At 41.2% G+C, this 22883-nt stretch overlaps 2 protein-coding genes across 6 annotated transcripts in view; both read left to right on the forward strand.

Moving 5' to 3' along the window:
* The window catches only part of RAD51B (RAD51 paralog B), a 305174-nt gene that overhangs the window by 72820 nt on the left and 209471 nt on the right, over nucleotides 1–22883 (forward strand). The gene's annotated exons all lie outside the window — the stretch shown is intronic.
* On the forward strand, nucleotides 6882–12566 carry LOC132592018 (general transcription factor II-I repeat domain-containing protein 2-like). The gene is made up of 2 exons (XM_060273888.2): nucleotides 6882–6995; nucleotides 7307–12566. The coding sequence occupies exon 2, from the start codon at nucleotides 7313–7315 to the stop codon at nucleotides 9125–9127; it is 1815 nt and encodes a 604-aa protein (XP_060129871.2). The 5' UTR covers nucleotides 6882–6995; nucleotides 7307–7312; the 3' UTR covers nucleotides 9128–12566.

Below are 22883 nucleotides of genomic sequence, written 5' to 3' on the forward strand. Positions count from 1 at the left end.
TTTTGGAGAGACTAAAAATGCTCTCCTATTGACTGACAGTGTCTTGACTACCCTACAAATGGAGGATAGATTTATAGTTTCTTCTGTGGGATTGTTGCTTTCTTTTCTGCTTTTAAATAATATCTCTTCTGTTACCTCTCATGTCCCAAAATACCTGATTCTTAGGGTGAGCAAGTTGAAGTTTGCAGGTGGAAGACAGAAGGGCAGTCCAGATACTGTTAGTGGGCTGGGCTTTCATTGTCTGCCATGCCTTTCCTGATCATTCTATTGTCACTTTTTACAGGCCACAAAGACCTTATCTAAATGAGTATGTTGCAAAATCTTGGTGTGAATCCGATGGCATTTTAAGTTTGTTAGCCCTCTTTTAAAAGCAGATGATTTGCAAGCAGCATATGCAAAGTGGATCATGTTGTATTTAATAAGAATTCAGATCTTTGAAGTGTAGAGCTCTGCTTGGGAAAGGGCTAACCCTATGGCCAGCTAAGTACTAGCTGTGATTAATGTTCTTAAAGCATTTGCCACTCAAGGCTAATTTTGTTGTTTAGTAAATGGTGGGCAAAGGTCTTCACCGTTCATTTGGTAAGATTATGGATGTTTGCACTTTATCTGCTAATAAAGCACAACCCTCCATTTAGTTTTCCTTTCCCAGAGTTGGATAAGACATTTAGTCTCTCAGTGTATTTGTCTTAAGTAAATGAGACAAAGTAAACAAATCTGGCAGATTAACTTTGTAAACAAAGAAGGTAGAGTGTTACCTGCCAAGATTGGGTCCCCATAAAAATGGGAAGAATTGCAAAGTGTTTACAGTGTCTTTTACAGAATGATGTGTTTATTCCTTAGTGTACTTGGTACATTTTACACATTCTCTCAGCTCTTCCAGTAGCAACCTTTCTTTTCCTTTGTGTTGCCAGCATGTAAAAAGAAGAAAAGCCACAAGAATGTTTTAAATGGGTTTGCTTTTCTGTGACTTTGCTCAGACTGTGTCTGCAATTCCCTTCCTTCTCTGCCAAGCAGAACAGGAAGTGGGAGGAGGTGTTAGGAGATACTCAATACCTTGTAAACTAGGGGTGATGTGGCATGGAGAGACCCAGTGCCAATCTGGCCTGCAGGACAGTCTTGCCAGTGATTTCTGTTGGGATCTTCCAAGCTGAAGCCGCGGTGCAGATTTTGCTGTGCAGTTGCTCAACTACCCTTGAAAACAAAGCATTTCCTCAACCTATTTTTCACCAACAAGAAAGAAAGAAAAGAAAAGATTAACTGCATCACTACTCATCCAGTCACAAAGCAACGGAAAACACCTAAGAGCCAGAAGAACAAAACCTTTGAGAAGTTTCCCTCACACAGAGTTCTTTTCCAAACCAAGCTGTAAAAATCGACTTAAAACCTAATTCATTCCTAATACCTTTGTCGCACAAAAGCTCATTTTTTCCATGTTCTTACCTATGCACCTAATATGGTACGATCAATATTCTGATGTGTTTTGACATAACTGATTGAAAACTACACTTTTACCAGGCCACAGTATACTAGCCAATGTGTGCACTTTTACAAAACAATTTCAGTGTCAACCTTTAAACACACACACACACACACACACACACACACACACACAGGGAAATCCATTCTTTAAAGATCTGAAACACTTCCATCTAATGGACCTATTGTACTTCTACAAAGCATTCTTATAATCAAATGCCTAGATTCAATCCTTTTCTTTCAGTCAGCGAAGCTACTATTATTACTAAGTACTCATCTGCTACTTATGGTTTGCTATGCAGTGTACAAGGCACACCAGTGACACTGTCTTTTGCGACAGATACAAGATTGAAAATTAAGCACTTTTCGATGCGGTTTCCCACAATATATGCTACGGATGAGGAAAGCAGGAGAGAGACACTGTGGAATACATAGGAAGAGCCACTACCATTTCTCGTACTTTACATTTCCATAGTAGGGATCAGCACAGACCTTACACAGTTTGCATGTCTTGGGCACTCATCACCTATGAAAGCAACCATATGACAGTATCCTAAGTCTACAAAGTTGTAACAAGACAAAAATGGCCAAACCTCACTGAAGTTGACAGTACTTGCCTGTGCATAACTGTTGATAGAGCTCTTACAAAAGTTAGTATCAGTAGTTGGGAACATCCACTATTCCTAATGCAAGAATTAAGACATGGTGTGCATTGAAAAAGAAAGGTGGCGTTAAAGCAAGAACAGTGGATAACATTCCGTCAGTTTTAACAGCAAGACCAAGCCTGTATGTGCCTCAAGAGACCAGCCTTTCAGAGTAATCACAATTCTCCAGAGTTTGGCAGACATCAGACAGCAGTCACAGCCATTAGTGTATCTTCCATGTGAACTAGAGACTGCTTTTGCTCCAGATGTCAATTCAGTACTTTCTATCAGCTTTGACCATTTTCATTTCAAATTTGCCATGAAAGCTTTGCTTTTGAAAATACTTTGTCATACAAACCTCAGAATTTACAATATTGTAGTCAGTTCTCTACCTTTTGGAGATTTGTATTCTCTGCCTGTAGAGCAGTAGATAGTTTAGAGTAGAGTACAGCTCCATGGCAGCAGTTTCCTATTTTAAAATGTTTGCTTTTGTTTAACACCCCTGAAGCAAATGCATTTTACAGATGTCAAATAAGATTTCATTTTACAGTCTAAATTCTAGAGAGCAAAAGGAACACTATTACACAGCAGCTAAAGAATTCGCATTAAGCAATGCTAATTCTTAAAATCTTAGGGACTGAACTCATGGTTGCCTGCTGTTGTTTGCTTTTTGATTATGTTGTTTTAAGCTTAACTTTTCAAGAAAGGCTTCATAAAGGAGAATGTGAATGTTAAGATCTTGAAATCGTTTGCTGAGAAGTTACCTTATTCTGATATTATTTTACATTACTTTTTTGGGGGGGTGAGACTTGGTAGTTCTGTTATGTTCAGAGGTGAAGAGAGTGGTCTGGGAGACAATTCTGATGGCCATCTCATCCATGGGACTGACCAACTACCACAGGAGTACAATGTAGTCTAGGCATCCCCAAACTTCAGCCCTCCAGATGTTTTGGACTACAATTCCCATCTTCCCTGACCCATCTTCCTGTAAGCTAGGGATCATGGGAGTTGTAGGCCAAAACATCTGGAGGGCCGCAGTTTGGGGATGCCTGATGTAGTCTTTAAAAAGAATATTATCTTCAGTATTTCCAGGCCTTACTTTCTATGCACAAAGAGGGGTTGGAAGGAGGGGAACGTGTATAAGGTTAATGCCCACACCCAGATGTAATGTCTTAAGCAGCCCTAACAGAGTTAACTGACACCATAAAATATATGTATCATTATTATTTTATTATTTATTATTTTATTATTGATTCAGTTTGTAGACCACCCTATACCCATAGGTCTCAGGGTGGTTCGCAACACAAAGTTACAATATACAAAGCAGAAAATACATAATAAAAATAATCAAACAATCAACAGTAGTAATGTATAAACAATACAATCCCCAACAAAAGCCCTTAAAAATACTCCAGTCCACAAATACAAAAATCCAAATTAACATGTTGTTTAGTCGTTTAGTTGTGTCCGACTTTTCGTGACCCCATGGACCAGAGCATGCCAGGCACTCCTGTCTTCCACTGCCTCCCGCAGTTTGGTCAAACTCATGCTAGTAGCTTCGAGAACACTGTCCAACCATCTCATCCTCTGTCGTCCCCTTCTCCTTGTGCCCTCAATCTTTCCCAACATCAGGGTCTTTTCCAGGGAGTCTTCTCATGAGGTGGCCAAATTAACATATAACATTTGAAAACAATTATAAACAACCCGAGTCTCCAAATAAAACAGCACCCACCCAAGTTAAAACAATAATTTTAACACATGAAAGAAAACTTACTAGATGAACAAACTATATTGATAGGAAATCATCATCATAGACATTTATTGCGCTAGCCATCATTTGATAGGATATTTCAAATTGCTTCATTCCTAGTATCCACTATCAGTATTCTCCATTTTGCTACTGAATTGTTTGTTCCTTTCGTTAGGAAACATCAAAATTGTATATTGATTGTGTTATGCCAGTCAATTCCAAGTAACACCTGAAAAAGTTTTAATCACCCAATTTATTGTGCTGGTGTGCCTGTTGAGTGCTTTTTGTGTTCCAGGAAGGCAACTTTATGAGGAATGAAGAATTTGTAATACAAGTTCAGCTGGATCCACTTTATTTCTGCATTTGTTAAACATCCAAACCTAAATCAGGCATGGCAGACCAGAAGTTTTTGTTTGCATTGTACCAAAAGCTTTAGAGTTTTATGCAAGCTGGAGATGGCAGGTTGGGTTTTAATTCCTGCCTATCCTCAACGTTGTGATATCCGGTCATGGAATGACCTCAGCCTTTTCTGGTTTGGTTTGTGACGCTTAGTACTGATAGCTGTGTGCTCTACTCACACAAAGATAAATTGCAGTGGTAAATCGCAATGCCCTTTTCTTCATTGGATAAATGTGCACAACCTTGACATTGCTGGAGCACAGTTGAACTCAGGCAGTATAATTGTAGTAGCAGATTAACTTCTACAACTGCTAATGTGTGTGCAATCTGTTTGATCTTAGAACAGGGGTCCCCAGACTACGGCCCGCGGGCCGGATGCGGCCCAATTGGCCTTCCAATCCGGCCCGCGAAAGGTCTGGGGATCAGCATGGCCATCCCGCACTTAAAAAAAATTTTTTCAAGCCGAGAGCCAAGCCGAGAGCAATTTTCCTCCTTCGTCGCCATTTCCCCCCTCTCCTTCATCGTGGTTGGCCAGCAGCAGCCAATCAAAAAGTCGGAGTGCTTCAGCCAATGGGTGGGCAGCAGCTGCACGTGCACAGGAGGAAAGGGGCTGTGCAAAGCTGGCCGATCGCCATTTTCAGCAGCCGCTTCTTGCCAGAGCAGAGCCAGCCGGAGAAACCCCTTTCTTTGCTGCCGTTCCACCCTCCGCCGCAAGCAGCCCCTGCTGAAAGGTACGTGGTTTGTGTGTGTGTGTGTGTGTGTGTGTATGTTTCTGTGTTTCTGCTTAGCCGCGCTGCCGCTCCCGCCGCCGGAGCTGGGCTGGCCCGACCTGCCGCTTGAAGAGGAGTTGGCCTGGGCCGCCTGGCCACCGCCCTAATGGCCCCCTCCGCCGCTGCCATTGCCGCTGCCGCCCTGGTGGCCCCCTCCGCCGCCGCCATTGCCGCGGCCACCTTAATGGCCCCCTCCGCAGCCGCCCTGGTGGCCCCCTCCTCCGCCGCCATTGCCGCGGCCCCCTTAATGGCCCCCGCCGCCGCCTGGCCGCCGCCGCCATTGCCGCCGCCGCCCTGGTGGCCCCCTCCGCCGCCGCCATTGCCGCGGCCACCTTAATGGCCCCCTCCGCAGCCGCCCTGGTGGCTCCCTCCTCCGCCGCCATTGCCGCGGCCCCCTTAATGGCCCCCTCCGCCGCCTGGCCGCCGTCGCCATTGCCGCCGCCGCCATTGCCACGGCCACCTTAATGGCCCCCTCCGCAGCCGCCCTGGTGGCTCCCTCCTCCGCCGCCATTGCCGCGGCCCCCTTAATGGCCCCCGCCGCCGCCTGGCCGCCGCCGCCATTGCCGCCGCCACCCTGGTGGCCCCCTCCGCCGCCGCCATTGCCGCGGCCACCTTAATGGCCCCCTCCGCAGCCGCCCTGGTGGCTCCCTCCTCCGCCGCCATTGCCGCGGCCCCCTTAATGGCTCCCTCCGTCGCCACCTGGCCAAATTCTACAATTAAAGGCGCTGGGTGAGTCTCAAGCTCGCCGGCAAGCAAAGCCTCGCTGGCTTGCCCACCTGGCCGTCCCAAACTGAGCGCAAGCTCTCCAAACCGAACCAGAGGGGCGAGTGATCTTTTCGAGGGTTCATCTCATTGGCGAGGAAAAGGCACTTTGCACATGCCTCGCTCAGAGCCGGTACCACGTTACTTAAGTTTGTTAGAGCTTTGTTGCTTTGCCACATATATACCCTCAAAGGGAGTTAGTGAAAAGATGCTTCTTTGCAACTCTTGACTTGCCACTTTATGAACAAGGTTCTCAATTTCCTGCAAGTTGCACAGAAGCTTCTTTATGCTGAATCAGACTATTTATCTAGCCCAGTTTTGTCAGCCCAGCTCTTCAGGGTTTCAGGGGGAGGCCTCTCCCAGTTCTGCATGGAAATGCAATGTATGTTCTCTAACCACCACCGACCCACGACCCTTCCCCTGATGTCCTCCTCACCAGCCCTCTTTGAGCACACCATTTCCCTTTCCTTTCAAGTGTGGCAGGGGGAGGGTGTTGCATTAGACTTGGCTTACATATACTCAAGCCACATCTGTGGTTTTTCCGTGGGGAGCTCCTCCACATGCCTGAGTTGTGGCCAGCACCAACATGAATGGATACATGCATGAAGCAAGCCTTAGCATTGTTACCACCCATCAAGCACAGACACAGCAGACAACTGTTATTAATTACCCCATGCCACCTCATCTCTAACCAGTTTTCTCCCATTGCTTGTTTCCAGGCTTCCTTTGGGAGTTCCAGCCCAGGTTTGGAACAGGAGTTCCTTCTTCTGAGATTCCGGCAGTGCGAAGCTTTTGGGTACGGGTAGGCGCATCTGCCAAAAGATGCTTTGTGTATTTTCTCGCTTTCTTCATGTTAAAAGTCACTTGTTTGGTTCTAGAAGGGCCAAGCCCTGTAGAGCTGTTCTCTCTTGTACAAACCACTTTCTGCTTTGCCAAATGTATATTTTTTCATAAGTATGTCCCCCTGAATTGAGAAGAAATTTCTTATTGAGAAATGAACTTAAAGTTGCAGCCTTGAAATCTGAGATCTTCAGAATTGACTAATGTTCCCCTTTCTTTCCTGCTTAGCTGTTTTCTCTCTTTCCCACAGGCCTCACCCCCAGCTTCTTCGTCCCATCAGTCCTTCCACCTTTTAAAAAGAGGAGACTCTCTCTCTCTCTGCTGCCCACCCAGAGAGAAACGCCAAGGCACCAGGTAAGCAAGCACAGTGGAATGGCCCTTGGCCATATCCAGTGCACATTTTTATGCACATTTTCATGCACAGGGATTAACTCAGTACAGAGTGGAAATAATGTGTTAGTTTAGCAATGCATAGTTAGTTTTCAGAGACGGGCCTAGAATACACATATATTTTATTTTATTCGCTGCTTTGCTTTCTCTTAAGACAGCCCTGAATGGTTATAAAATAGTTAGGGCGATGGCAAATAATCAGTTGTTGCCATTATCATTTTTCTTGCTCTTCTAAGTTTATTGGTATTTTACTGACACCAATTTTCCATCCATAGGAAATCATGTCACGTAAAAGAAAAGTGGACTCCGAGTGCAGAGTTTTCAACGAACAGTGGACATACGACTACTTTTTCACCCAATACAAAGAAAGAGGCGTTTGTCTTATTTGCCACGACACGGTGTCTGTCTTCAAGCAATTCAATATCCAACGACACTACAATACTCACCACAAGGATAGATATTCTTCTTTGACAGGACAATTAAGAAAAGATGAAATAGCGAGACTGAAAACTGCCTTGACAGCTCAACAAAATGTGTTTGTGAAGCGGAAGCAGGAGAACATTTCGTCTTTGCGAGCAAGTTTTCAGATTTCCAGGCTTATAGCCCGCAATGGAAAACCCTTTGTAGAGGGAGAATTTGTTAAAGAATGTATTCTTACAGCCTCCAAAGAGATGTGTCCGGAGAAGACTGAATTGTTTTCCACATTGAGTCTTTCTGGAAGCACAGTGACTCGTAGGATTGAAGAAATGGGGGGAAATTTGCATGAACTTTTGCAAAATTCCTCAGAAAAGCTTCGTTACTTCTCGCTGGCACTGGACGAAAGCACAGATATCCGTGATTCTGCGCAACTCCTAATTTTCATCCGTGGAACAAATGAAAAGTTTGAATTCACAGAAGAGCTTGCTGCACTGCAAAGCATCAAGGGAACAACGACTGGAGAGGATATCTTTGCAAAAGTTCAGCAAACTATCCATGATTTGAAGTTGGACTGGGCTAAACTTGCCAGTATCACAACAGATGGTGCTCCTAGCATGGTGGGGCGTACAAGAGGAGTGGTTGCACGCATCAACCAAGAGATGGACAGACACAATCAGCCACATCCAATAGCAATACACTGCCTTATCCACCAACAAGTGCTGTGTTGCAAAAGATCGCTGAAGTTGGACGCAGTCATGAAAACTGTGGTGTCCTGTGTGAACTTCATTAGAGCTCATGCACTTAACCACAGGCAGTTTCAAGAATTTCTGTCAGAGTTAAATGTTGAGCATGAAGATCTACCATACCACACAGAGGTCCGTTGGCTGAGTCGAGGAAGAGTTTTAAAACGTTTCTACGAATTACTTCCTCAAGTTTATGATTTTATGCTGATGAAAGACAGAGAAGTGCCAGAGCTCCAAGATGACGAATGGAAATGGCTGCTTGCCTTTCTGACTGACATAACCGAGCTACTGAACAGTTTCAATATTCAATTGCAAGGAAAGGGGAAGCTCATTGGTGAAATGTTTGCACATGTGAAAGCGTTCCAAGGGAAATTAGACTTAATTGTTAGACATGTGAAGGAGAAAAACTTTTTTCATCTCCCCACAACTCAAAACCGGTCATTGGGAAATCCAACAGTTCCATTCCCAAAAGAAGCATGTGTGGATTTAGTGGAGAGTCTGCAAAAGGAGTTCCAAACAAGATTTAAGGAGCTTCACATCCATGAAAAGGACATACATCTTTTCCGAAACCCTTTTTGTGTGGACATTGACACTGCAGATCCCATTCACCAAATGGAATTGATTGAACTGCAAACTTGTGATGCTTTGAAAGACGCATTCAAGACAAGCAGCCTTGCAGATTTCTACGCATCTCTCCCCTCAGAGACATATCCAAACATCAGAAACCATGCACTCAGATTTGCAACGGTCTTTGGCAGCACATATGTCTGCGAGCAAACTTTCTCTAGGATGAAACATCTGAAATCTCCCACGAGATCAAGACTGACAGATGAACACTTACATCACTTGCTAAGACTAGCAGTGACCAATATGGAACCAGATATAGACCATCTCATCAGCCAAAAGCAGGCCCATTCTTCCCATTCTTCCCATTGAAGTTTTTGTTGATTACAATCATTCTTTAATTTAAATATTGTATGGTGTTGTTTTATTTAAAATATTATTTTGTGTTGATTAAAATCATTATTTTAAATTTAAATATTGTATTGTTTTCCTGTTTTTTGTGCACCAAATGCAATATGTTCAATGTGCATAGGATTTCGGCTCCCCCCCACCCCGAAAAAATATAGTCCGGCCCAGCGAAGGGTCTGAGGGCGGTGGACCGGCCCCCGGCTGAAAAAGTTTGGGGACCCCTGATCTTAGAAGTTGATGACCATAGTCCCTTTGTCCTTTTGAACGCATGTAGAGCCTAAGCGTGGACGTTGCCCTTGAGACCATTTTTACACAAGCCAGTAAAGACTGAAAGAGTAGGAACATCTTAATACATGTTATGATACCTTTTGCACATGTACTCTGCTTATAGACTGCAAAGTGCCTTGTGTAATGTTTATGGCAGATCTAGTCTTTGTTTCTGACGAGGATTTCAGAATGCCCTTGCAGATCAATCCACCCCAGGACTTACAGTAGGCTGGCAGGGCAAGGGGTTTTCTGAAAGGAACAACACCAGTCTGCGTGTAGCAGTGTTCAAGGAATGAACACAGAATAAAGTACATATTATCAAAATGTAATCTGGAATCTGGATCCAGATTCTAAAGTGATAAAGAACTCCAATAAGGAGGAAGAAAACAAAACAGAAAGAGAAAAAGGACAAAAATGTTGGTCTTTTGTAAACCACTTTGAGTTTTTTAAATATCAAGTGGCATATAAATTTTGTGGGGGGAAATAAATAATAGATAAATTGCATGCTGAAGTGAGAAAGCTATGGGATTTCCCTGTATCATATATAAAAGTATTATTCTGGCTAGCATTATACCATAGAGAAGCCTTGGTAGGAAAGGAGATACAGTACTAAAATGCTGAGAAGCAAATCCCATCGCACTAAGAAAGGGATGGCAAAAAGGAAACAATCTCCTTTCATTCATTTAACATCTGGCAAGTTGAAAATACCTCTGACGCCATTGGTGATATATAATTTCAGGAAAATTGTTTGGGAGTGAGTGCTGATTTCCATGACACCATCCTTCAGGGGGCGAAGGCTTCTTATTGGAGTCTAAACTTCTTCCACTGTTTAAAGCCGTGAAGTTCTGAAGTTCCCATTGGCTGATATCCAGAAAACCATCTTTTCATATAGCATAGCCCAGTGTTTGTAAATGTGTGACTATAAATGTCTATTTGGCACTTCCCATTGTGGCTTTAACTAGTAAAATAAGGCTGGAACTTAATGTTTGAAAACATACTCTGCTATTGGAATTGTATGCTAGCTTCTTGTTCTTCCATTAAATCTTGATTTTCATTGGGGTACATTTAATAAAATAAGCTCTTTCCCGGCATTTAGCAGACTTGCTTCTATAAGATGTTTTGTTTAAAAACCCAGCTGCAGCAAATACTTTTTTTGTCTTGGTCTGTTAATCCCTACAAGGTGCTCATATTTTGTATGTGTTTAGATGCTCTTAACAATGCTATTAACAATGAGGGCAAAGGGGAACATGGAAAACATACTTTGAAATTATGTAAAAAGCTCAAAAAGAGCTCCACTCCGCAGAGTACTTCATTAATTTGGAAAGAAATTCAACATCATCAACTAAAAAGAGAGATTTCCCCACAAAACTTTGCCTTCCACAACTGTCAGACCCTTTCTCTAGATTATGGGAAGAGAAAATGGATTTTTGTCACTAAACTTTTTAATTTTTCAGCATTTAATGATACTCAATTTAACATGATTTAGATTAATCTGATATGATTGTTCAGCATTAGTTGCAATACAAAATTATTCTGAGTCACATTTTAAAGATACTTTACTAATTATTTTTTTAAGTACCGTAAACAAAACAGAATGACAGGTAGTATTTTCTTGTATAGCTTTTGCGGGTGGAGTTTAGTAAAATTAAAAAGAGTTAATAAAATAAAATAAAAGTAAATAGTTTTTATTTTATATATCATTATAAAATATATTATGCAAATAATAATAATAATAATAATAATAATAATAATAATAATAATACCCCGCACATCTGGCTGGGTTTCCCCAGCCACTCATTTTATCAGATGAAAATCGGTAATTTTTTGTTCAGTGTGGTGGAACAGTAAAATTATCTTGACCATGTAATAGAAATTTCAGTCATGTGCTGTGAAACCTTGAGAATCATTGGGAAATGTTTTATTGCTTCTTGCTCCAGATAGCATTGTTGTTCCTACACTATAGATTGAATTTTACATGAGCCAGCATGGGGATTTCCTGCAGTTGCAGCATACCTGCTTTTCAAACTGTATGGCATGCTCTGTGTACAGTAAAGTTACATTTCAACCCAGATGTTGCTTGGTAACTGAGTTCAGTCATCGGTTGGACAAAGCCCAGTTCATTACTAAGAGGAAGGGACAAGTTTTGCAGCTTCAGTTAAGCACAATACATATACTGTACAGTACAATCTTGTGTAGCTGTAGAAACAGCAACAGTTTTTACTTATTACCTGTCCTTCACCCTCAGGTCCTAGGTGTTGTTACAATGCAAACACAATCATAATCATGAGAGAAAACTAGATCTATGCCATGTACATAAAGAGTTCATTAAACAGTCCAAATACTTGTATAATGTGCATAAGGATTCCTGTTATATTCTTTTCAAACTTTAACAAATTACAGTGGTACCTCGGTTTATGAACACAATTGGTTCCGGAAGTCTGTTCATAAACTGAAGCGTTCATAAACTGAAGCGAACTTTCCCATTGAAAGTAATGGAAAGTGGATTAATCCGTTCCAGACGGTCCGCGGAGTAACCGTTCATAAACTGAAGCGAACTTTTCCATTGAAAGTAATGGAAAGTGGATTAATCCGTTCCAGATGGGTCTGTGAAGTACTTAAATTGAAGCGTTCATAAACTGAAACATGGGTGTAATTGGTTCCGGAAGTCTGTTCATAAACTGAAGCGTTCATAAACTGAAGCGAACTTTCCCATTAAAAGTAATGGAAAGTGAATTAATCCGTTCCAGATGGGTCCGCGGCGTTCATAAACCGAAAATTCATAAACCGAGGTGTTCATAAACCGAGGTTCCACTGTAGTCTGTCTGTGAATGACCACCAAGTACTCTTAAGTTTCTGTATCACCTTTCCCACTAATTCTGTGTATCACACCTTGTGTGGTTAGGGGTTAGATCTCTCAATTGTTTGGAAGTAGTTAAATGTGCTGCCATTCATGTCCAATTTTTCATCTGTTTAAAAACCCAGCTGTTGGGTTTTCACATTAATTTTGATAGTATTTTGTTTGTTATTGGATTTCATAACTTTTTGTAAAGAGATTTTATGAATTGTAAGCTTCCTTGAGCATTTGTGTGGAAAGGCAGGTTAGAAAGATTTTAATAAACAATTTTCACTTGTGTAAGGTATCCAACATTCTTTGATTTGGGTGGAGAGCAGGACTGGGCACTTTACTGGACGATCTCAAGAGCCTGATAAGCAAGTCTGAGAGCTTAAAAGCTCTCTCAATGCTGGGAAAACCTGGTGCAAAAGAAGCTTTAAGCTCTTCACTTTGCATGCAATTAATCTGTGGGATTTCAACCGACTAGCTTTTAACCGTGCAAGGTTGAAGTCGCACAAATTAATTGTGTGCAAGATCGTATCACATCCCATCACTTGTCCCTCCACAGTGTACTGATGTGTCCAAGGTGATTTGAAACGTCCACCTTCCCTTTAACAGTTTAAAATTCAGCCTGGCTGCAAGCTCCACAAAACGTAGTGGAGTTTACTTCTCAGTAGACATGTATAAGATTGTGCTGTAATGCAGATAAGAGTGGAAAGAAAAGAGGAAAAGAAAAATGGTTCTATGAAATAGAATCTCCCAGATGGCTATGTGGGGGTGTGAACTTAAACTAAATTTGTTGGTGTGAGGGGTTTAATACCTTAATTAAGTTGACTGCCTCAGCCAATGGGTTCCCCCGTTTTATTAAAAGCCCTGTACTGACTTGCACAGTCATGCCTTGTAAAGAGGTATCAACAGGCTTCTAAACTTATTAAACAGTAAAAAAAAAAAAGACTAAAGTGGTGAAAGCCTGTCATCATGAAGACTAGTCCCTTTAACTTTCCGGTTAAATTTTCATCTCCACTCCAGCTGGGGTAGCTCAGTCAGTAGACTCTTAATTTCAGGGTTGTGGGTTCAAGCCTCACATTGGGCAAAAGATTGCTGCATTGCAGGGAGTTGCACTAGATCACCCTTGTGGTCCTGGCCAACTCTAGGATTCTGTGCCACAGCTGTGCATTAAATATGAATTGGAAAATTCAGTCTGTTAGAAGGGGTAAGACCAAAGGTCCTATTAAGATTCCATCTGGAGATGAATGAGTTAAGCAGGAAGAGGACCCTGTTACCAGGCAGCCTTGGAAGCTACATCATATTTACTAGCACAGCCAGTGAGAGCAGTGGAGCATGGAGAGTCGTTTTTCAACCACTCTTGGGTAGCATTTCTGTAGTTTGGTGGATGATTTGGGTGGGGCAAACAAACTACATTTTATTTTTTTAAAACATACTTTTTATTAATTTTACAAAATACAAAAAAACAACAACGGTACATACATAAACACCTTTTCCACCTCCTTCCTACCCACCCACATGGGTCCTCCCCTGCCACAGAAGTATCCCATGTATGTGAACAGTCAGAGATGGTCCATTTTATGCTTGGATTTCTGTCCTCCTCCCCCTCCCCTGACCCCAAAGCCCCCCCCTGCCACCAGGGAGCTCCAGCAAACCAGGGCAGTACGCAGGAGGCCATCCATCCAACCATCTATTGTCATACCAAAAAAAAGAGAAAAATAGAAATAGGAAAAAAGAGAAAAAAGAAAGGGCAAAAAAAGAGAAAAAAACAATACAAAACAGAAAAAATTTTCTTACATTCATAATTGTAAAACCATATTTTGTGGGCTTCCCCTCCCCCCCTTCCCCGGTTTTCATCCCTTTTTTATCATCTGCAACAGTTTCTTACTTTATAAAAATACACCTTTGTATCTTATACAACTTATAAATCAATTGTTAACATTTTCATCTAATATTCAACTCACTGAAAAATCAAACTCCCATTTTATCTTCCCGTGCCTAATTTTTTCTCCCTCTATAAGCCTCCATATTTTCACATTTTTCCAAAATCCATTCACTTTTAAAACTATAACTATTCTCAATTTAACCTTACATCCCCGATTACCGGCTCCACCCCCCCAATCCAGCAAATTCCATAATCAGCAGACCAGTTATAAACCTGTTAATCCATCCTTATAATCACAACATCACTTTCCCTTCACCCCACCCCCTGTTTACAGTATTTTGCCATCCAGGCCACCATACAGGACCCCTGAATTTCTTCTCTTCTCTGCATATTTTTTCCTTCTTCCCTGTGGGAACTGTCTGTACATGTAAGTCTAAACCATAGTTCAGGTCAGTAAGCCAACAAGAAACATTGATTTATTTTTGCTAACAAACCATGGTTTGCATGTAAAACTAAAATGATTCAACATTACATACAAGCCAGGCCACCCTAGGAAGCTGTATTCTAGAGGAATACAGGAAGCTGTATCTATATTTTCCTGATATCTAAGCTGATAATTATTTCTGTTGCAAGTCCTTTTTCTAATCCCTGCCACATTTTACTTCTTTAATCATTGATAACTGCAAAGTGGCAATGATTGCATAGTTGAGTGATCCATGTAAGCTTTTGCTTGCCCTTACTTTCCACAGATCAGAACCCATTGGATAGATTTTGAAAATATCTCAGTGACACTACACTTAATAGATTTTATTTCTCAGGTATATGGTGTGTCTGCAGGCTGTTCTTCCTTTTAGTGATTCATGCAAGTGGAAGTGTGGGAAATTAAGGACATGCCAGAAGTGGACAAATTTATTAAAGAAGCTGAAATTGTTTCTTCTCAAGCTTTGGGCTTTTAAATTGGAGGTATGAAGCAGAAAGGACGCGGGTGGCGCTGTGGGTTAAACCACAGAGCCTAGGGTTTGCCGATCAGAAGGTCTGCAGTTCGAATCCCCGCGACGGGGTGAGTTCCCATTGCTTGGTCCCTGCACCTGCCAACCTAGCAGTTCGAAAGCACAAAGTGTAAGTAGATAAATAGGTACCACTCCAAGCGGGAAGGTAAATGGCGTTTCCGTGTGCTCTGGTTTCGCCAGAAGCGGCTTTGTCATGCTGGCCTCATGACACAGAAGCTGTGCGCCAGCTCCCTCGGCCAGTAAAGCGAGATGAGCGCCTCAACCCCAGAGTCATCCGCGACTGGATCTAATGGTCAGGGGCACCTTTTACCTTTACCTTTATGAAGCAGAAATAGTCTTCCATCTGTTTTTATTTATTTTGTGGCACTTTGTGTGTTCGTGAAATTGATATTTATACTAGTGGACATGAGAGAGAGGGAGAGTGCAGTGCAAGTGGCTCGTGGCAGGGAATGAAATACTAATGAAAATTACATTTGACAAACGGCTTTTTCTGTGAAGGCTTGGCACAACCTCCTTGTTTCCATGGCCTACTGTAGCTTAGCATGTAACTAAGCTTAAGCATGAGCAGTTGAAACGCTTGCATATTGCTTTCCTCTTTCCTCCTACCTCCACGCTTGTCTCCTTCCTCTGTTTCCCCTGTGCACAGTTTTTAGGTTGCAAGCTCCTCAGGGCAGGCTCCTATCCTCTTAGGCTTTGTAAAGTACCATACATACTAGTGGTGGTATATAAGTAAATTAATGATGAAATGAACCCATGAAAATTTGTGGAAATTTCAGGACGCACCTTTCTACCAAACACTGAGAAATGCCATTGGTGGTTCACATACCCTCCAACATTTCTCCAATGAAAATAGGGACGTCCCATTCCACAATGATAATTTTACTATTTATACCCCACACGCCTTATTGGGTTGCCCCAGCACTCTGGGCAGCTTCCAATGTACAGTATATGAAAATGTAATAAAACATTTTTTTAAATTCCCTATACAGGATTGCCCTCAGATGGCTTGGGGGTTGGATAATTCCATACCCTCCAATATTCCTCCAATGAAAATAGGGACATCCTATCATACCTTCCAACATTTATAGGGACATCCTAAGGATAAGCTGTACATTCTGGGATCAAATGAGAAACCGGGAAGACTTCTTTAAATCAGACACGTCCCTTGAAAATAGGGACACTTGGAGGGTTTGGGTTCACTGAACAGAAACTGGTCAACTCTTGGCCTTGCGTCTTCTTCTTTTCTCTGATGCTTTGTCAGTCTCTGTTTATAACTACTGGCACAGGAATTTGGCACATGGGTTCTAGCTTTTTAAAGCTGCTGCCCTAAACACACTTACCTGGAAGTAACTTCCACTGAATTTCATATGGCTTATCTCTGATCAAAAAAAAAAAAAGTATATTCGCTCTAAGGTTCCAGGGTAAATTATAACATTAAAACACAATGTCAAAATAAGTTTAAAGCAATGTTCAAGATTTCAAACTTCAGCCACCTTAATAGGTTTTTCCTCTCAAACATAATATTTCTCAGAATATAATAAACATTTCCTCTCCCAGAACCCAGTGGTTGCATCCATAATAACTTAAGTTACTAAGGAGAGCTATTCTAAAAAAAAATACTGATACTAGAGCCACTTAAATCTACAAAACCCTTTGTGGAAATAGATTTTTAAGCCGCATGCCTTGTTTACAGGGTTCTCTGATGGTTGCACAAGGCCTCGGAATGCTCTCACGAGATCTCATGAGATCTTGGTCGGCCCTGCAAGATCTCGAGAGCTTCCAGAGCCCGGTAAGCAAGGATCTCCTGCCGCCTTTCTATTTGTTTTTATATTTTTTGTGATCAGCATAAGGTTGTGATTGCATAAGTGTAAGTTGCAATCAACTTGTACTATTATTGGTAATCAATTTTATTGACTTGTTTTCCTGTGTTTTATTTATTTATTAATGGCTGTTGTTGTTGTTTAGTCATTTAGTCGTGTCTGACTCTTCGTGACCCCATGGACCATAGCACGCCAGGCACTCCTGTCTTCCACTGCCTCCCGCAGTTTGGTCAAACTCATGTTCGTAGCTTCGAGAACACTGTCCAACCATCTCGTCCTCTGTCGTCCCCTTCTCCTTGTGCCCTCAATTTTTCCCAACATCAGGGTCTTTTCCAGGGAGTCTTCTCTTCTCATGAGGTGGCCAAAGTATTGGAGCCTCAGCTTCACGATCTGTCCTTCCAGGGAGCACTCAGGGCTGATTTCCTTAAGAATGGATAGGTTTGATCTTCTTGCAGTCCATGGGACTCTCAAGAGTCTCCCCCAGCACCACAATTCAAAAGCATCAATTCTTCGGCGATCAGCCTTCTTTATGGTCCAGCTCTCACTTCCATACATCACTACTGGGAAAACCATACCTTTAATTATATGGACCTTTGTCGGCAAGGTGATGTCTCTGCTTTTTAAGATGCTGTCTAGGTTTGTCATTGCTTTTCTCCCAAGAAGCAGGCGTCTTTTAATTTCGTGACTGCTGTCACCATCTGCAGTGATCAAGGAGCCCAAGAAAGTAAAATCTCTCACTGCCTCCATTTCTTCCCCTTCTATTTGCCAGGAGGTGATGGGACCAGTGGCCATGATCTTGGTTTTTTTGATGTTGAGCTTCAGACCATATTTTGCGCTCTCCTCTTTCACCCTCGTTAAAAGGTTCTTTAATTCCTCCTCACTTTCTGCCATCAAGGTTTTGTCATCTGCATATCTGAGGTTGTTGATATTTCTTCCGGCAATCTTAATTCCGGCTTGGGATTCATCTAGTCCAGCCTTTCGCATGGTGAATTCTGCATATAAGTTAAATAAGCAGGGAGACAATATACAACCTTGTCGTACTCCTTTTAATGGCTACTGTTTTAAATTTGTAAGCGGCTTTGAGAGCTAGGGTCAAAAGACAGAGTAGCAGTAAACAGCCAGCCAGAAACCCAGCCAGATGGGCAGGGTATAAATAATAATAATAATAATAATAATAATAATTAAATATTTGATATCTATTATTTCTGAATTGGTTTCTGTTGTGTTGCCATATTTTCCCACAGTAGGATATACCCAGCTTTCATCTGAGTGATCAAGATATTGGTTAAAAGAAATAACTATGGACTTGTTGACTTAATACTATATAAATATTGTGTTTTATGTTTTGTGGGCTACAATATAGTTAGAAAGCCTAATAGCAAATATTTGATTCTCTTACATTTTTAATATATGGTGCCATTATTTGTCCATAGCAAAATACTTACTTTAACACCTCAACAACTCTTTCAATTAAATATTTGGTAGTTTGGATAGCAGTTAATTTTTTTAAGCCCATCAAAGCTTGTACCAGAAAAATAATTTGTACCTGAGTCCAACTATGGTTCTAATGAGTAAGCCAAAGAGGCCTCTTCCTGGTTAGTGATGAGCACAGGCGGCTTTAGAGGTTTAAATAAACTTGCAAAACATTTTGTCAAGCTACATAAAAGAACATTAAAGAAAGTGGTCTTTATTCAAAATGGAAAGATACATGAAACTACTATCAACATTTTTCCAGTACACTCATAGTGGTTCCAAGAGTAAAACGCATCAAGAAAAATATCTAAACAGCTTGTAAATATTTCTTTTTCCTTTTAACTACCAAAATCCTAATAAAGTTTCTTCTTCTTCTTTATTTAAAAAGAAAACCAATGCAATTTACAGTTAATATATTTTTCAGTTGTAGGACATCAACACACCCAATTTTGGAGTGGTCAAGGTAGAGTGGATTTTCAGGGTATGGCTCAGACTTTTTGGAACCACAGGTTAAACTCCTGGCAAGGTCAACTCAAGCCTCTCTTTGCCTATGACATGTTGAATGCTTGTGAATTCTGTCCTGTGTTGGTTATTTGGATGAGAGGCTTAAAACTGAGGTTAGAAGTTCTCTGAGTAGCAATTTATGATCCCAACACGTTTCTATAACTGAACAGTAGGGAACCTTTCCTGGAAACATTGAGAATTTTTTACCTCACAGGTTGCCACATCCTGTTGTGCACCATTATGTGCCTCAGTTGTATGCTTGTCTGTTGCTCCACATCCCACATAAGATATTTCTCTCTGTAGGGACCATATTAAACTCTTTTAGTTTCCTTTCTGTTCTCTTCATCTCTAAAGACACAATTCATGGAACTCAGAATGACAGTGTGAGAATTATATTATTCAGACACAGCAGCAAAACTTAAGGTTATATGAAGAATAAAATGTGCAACATATTTCAAAGAACATATGGATTTAAAAGGTAAAAAAGATACTCCTGTTTTCTTCTCCCAGTGGGATGTTACTTGGTTGCGGTACTGTCATACCTCCTCAAATAGAGTTTTTGTGAGTTGGATGGTTGAAAACATTCTACACTAAAATTAGATGGAGTTTGAGTGTTCAATTAAAAGGAATGGTCTCCCGTTTACTGTGGGGCAGTTATGTAATGGCATCCCAGGCCTTGCCCCAGGAGTCATTCAGTCGTGTCAACTGGTGTGGAACTGCTGAGTGAGCCAGAGAGGGAATCTCACTCTTTTCTGGTCTACTTCTGTGTAAACCGGTATGGACCAGACATGGACTTTGTAATTGCTGTTACTGTCTACACTCCTACTTCCCTTGACTTGCAAAACTTCTAAGCTTTCTATGGGCAGAGGTTAGCTGCCAGTTGATGAAACTGGGGAGGAATTTTACCTGCATCCATGATTAACTTAAGTGATAGGGAGTTTATTTTGCCCATAACAGTGTTATTTGGGTTTTCTTAAATTATGTTTCTCTATAGCAGTCTTTCCCAGCCTGCTGTCCCGGCCACTATGGGAGGTTACCACGGGGAAGCCCACAATATAGTATAATCACAACCATGTGACAGCCATTAGCAGGATCCATATCTGGGATAAATGGGGACCTTGATGTGTTGCTTCAAGGTCCAGCCTAGCTCAGGTCAGACGTGCCTGATACACACCCAGGGGTGAGGTAATCCATCGTATCAGCCTGCTGATGCAAATTGGGTCGTGTGATGTCTGGATCCTTGCTGTATGTATGCCACATGAAACTGCATGAGCTATGCCCAGTAAGGTTGTGGCACTTTGAACCCATTTCCTCTCCATCTATAACCTCGCTCTCCATTCAGGTACAAATAATGATGCAGGCTTTGGTAGCCGATCTTTATTCAAGAACTTAAAATTATGGCTATTTCCTATATTTCTCAGATGCTTGTCTTACATTATCTCTTTACCATTAACATAAAATTGAAGGCTTTTTTTCCTTATTGAGTAGCAACACTCACATTATATTTATCGCAAGAATAAATAATGTGTGTGTTTTCCCTTGAATTATTATCTAGAACTAGACCACCGTAAGTATTCAGCTCTCAGATTACTTCTGTTACTTTCCTTTGAATCTCCCAACCATTACTATATTCATTTTGCTTTGTGTATACATAAGATATCTGTGTGGTCTTCCTTAAAATAAACTTTCTCAAATCTTTAAAAAGTGCCTCCAACCATCTACTTTTAAGCTGTGATTTTGTCTATTGAAGAAGATTTAAGGGAAGGGGGCAGGCCCCTCCCACAACTTCCCCCCCTCCTTTTGGTTTTTGAGATGAGGTTTGTGTTGTTTAAATGTCAACTGATACATTGGCCTAATTAATGAGACCATCTCAAAATATTCTGTAAGTCTTAAATTGTGCTGAAGAGTTGCATCATGTATACCTCCTTGGACCATACGTTTCTATACATTCCCCTTTAGGGTAAGCTGTCTCATGTTGTTTCTGCCTGTTATAGGGGAATGATAAACATAATGTTTGGAACTATGCTGGCAATCATAATTATCAGCTTAACATTATTATTAGAGAGACAAATGCAGGCTTTATTTTGGGTGGTCTAAACCACAGAGCCTAGGGCTTGCCAATCAGAAGGTCGGCGGTTCGAATCCCCACGACAGGGTGAGCTCCCGTTGCTCAGTCCCTGCTCCTGCCAACCTAGCAGTTTGAAAGCACATCAAAGTGCAAGTAGATCCAGAAGCTGTCTGTGGACAAACGCCGGCTCCCTTGGCCAATAAAGCGAGATGAGCGCCGCAACCCCAGAGTCGGCCGCAACTGGACCTAACGGTCAGGGGTCCCTTTACCCTTTACCTTATTTCATTTAGAAAGCACTTGCATAGGTATGGTATAATAAAAAAGGTGGCTTTCACAGACTGATTTATCTGATTGATGGTGATCATGAACTCTAATTTTGAACCCCTTGTATATTTCAAGTCAGAAAGGAAGGCTTTCCAAGTTTTAATGGAAAACTTAAGTACAATACTTTCCACCATATGCTTTCTTTAAAGGCATTTGCCTTTTCAGAATTTGCATTGTGTTAAATTTGAAACTGAAGTTAAAGTTGCTGAAATATTTGGCTAAATTTCAGAAGAATAACCTTTGAAATAATTCAGTAATGTGGAAAGTATACTTATAAGGATAGTTAGTAGAATTCTATTGCTTGTAACGTTTTGCCCTCCAGAATGTGTAAAGATGTCCCAACCAAAAGTTCTGAGCTTGCATTGCAGGTTCTGATTCATGGCCCTCTTCTGATAGATGGATTTGGCGCTGACTGACTTGACATACAAACATGTTGGGTTGAATACAGACTTTCCATTCATGAATGAAAGGACTCCATCCATTCACAAAAGGATTTTGATCCATCTGAGAGACTTCACTGGTGATAGGAGGAGGCCACAACTTTTGCTGATTCCCTTATACCTCTTCTCCCCCAAATGCATCTCACAATTTTCCAGAGTAAATATGCCTAAACTTCATTTTTAAATGTTACTGGAATTTTTTCTCTGCTTCCTTTCCATGTGTATTATTGCATATATTTTGAGGACTTTTTTTTTTTAAAAAAAAGTGTGGTCTTTACATAGACCATATGAATCTGTCAACAAATTGAAATAGATTTCATTCAACAAATATTCATTCCTTTAAAGCCTTCCATAGTAGACTGTACAACTGAGTTCCAGTTCCAGAGACATTTGCTGTATAATAAATTCTCTGGCTCCATCCACAGCTGACACGAAACCCTCAATAGATTATCTTTGAGATAATTCAGTTCATCTTGGAAAAGTTTCCCCATTCGTGTCTTAATACCCCTTGTTCATTGTAGGTCACAGTTATCTTTTTATCTAGTTTCTAAACAAATCAACATCAAACCATGGGTATGAAGCTGGCTTGTTTATATTAGAGTTTGCTTTAAACCACAGTCTCTGGTTTATATGCAATGGCAATATCGGATTCATGGATAATGAAATTAAATGCTGCAGAAGTCCTTCTCCTGGCTGCATGGAAGAGGGGAGAAGTAGCCCATCAGTCCAGTTTTTTTGCTCAGCCTTATTTCAACTTGGACATATTTTGTTAAGCCATGGTTTAGTGTTACATGCAAATCAGTCTACTCTCAAGAAGAAAAGATTTACATACATATTGTTGGAGATTCATTCCTCGTGTTTGCAGTCATGGGATTGTTGTCTATCACATGATGGTGTATATTTTCATTCCACAGAGTGGGAAGTGATGGAAACAGGATGTTTGTGTTACTTGTTCCATGAAGTGAGACTATTGTCCTTTGTTCTTTCTCTATTTGTTGTCTGATGCTAGAGAGAGAGGGAGCCATGTTGCAGTGCTCCGAGTGTGTTTATATGTAAATAAAGTAATTTAGCCAAATGCTGAGTTGCTGAG

This window comes from Zootoca vivipara, chromosome 1, assembly GCF_965207765.1.
Source record: "Zootoca vivipara chromosome 1, rZooViv2.hap1.1, whole genome shotgun sequence".
In the NCBI taxonomy this organism is placed as follows: Eukaryota; Metazoa; Chordata; class Lepidosauria; order Squamata; family Lacertidae; genus Zootoca; species Zootoca vivipara.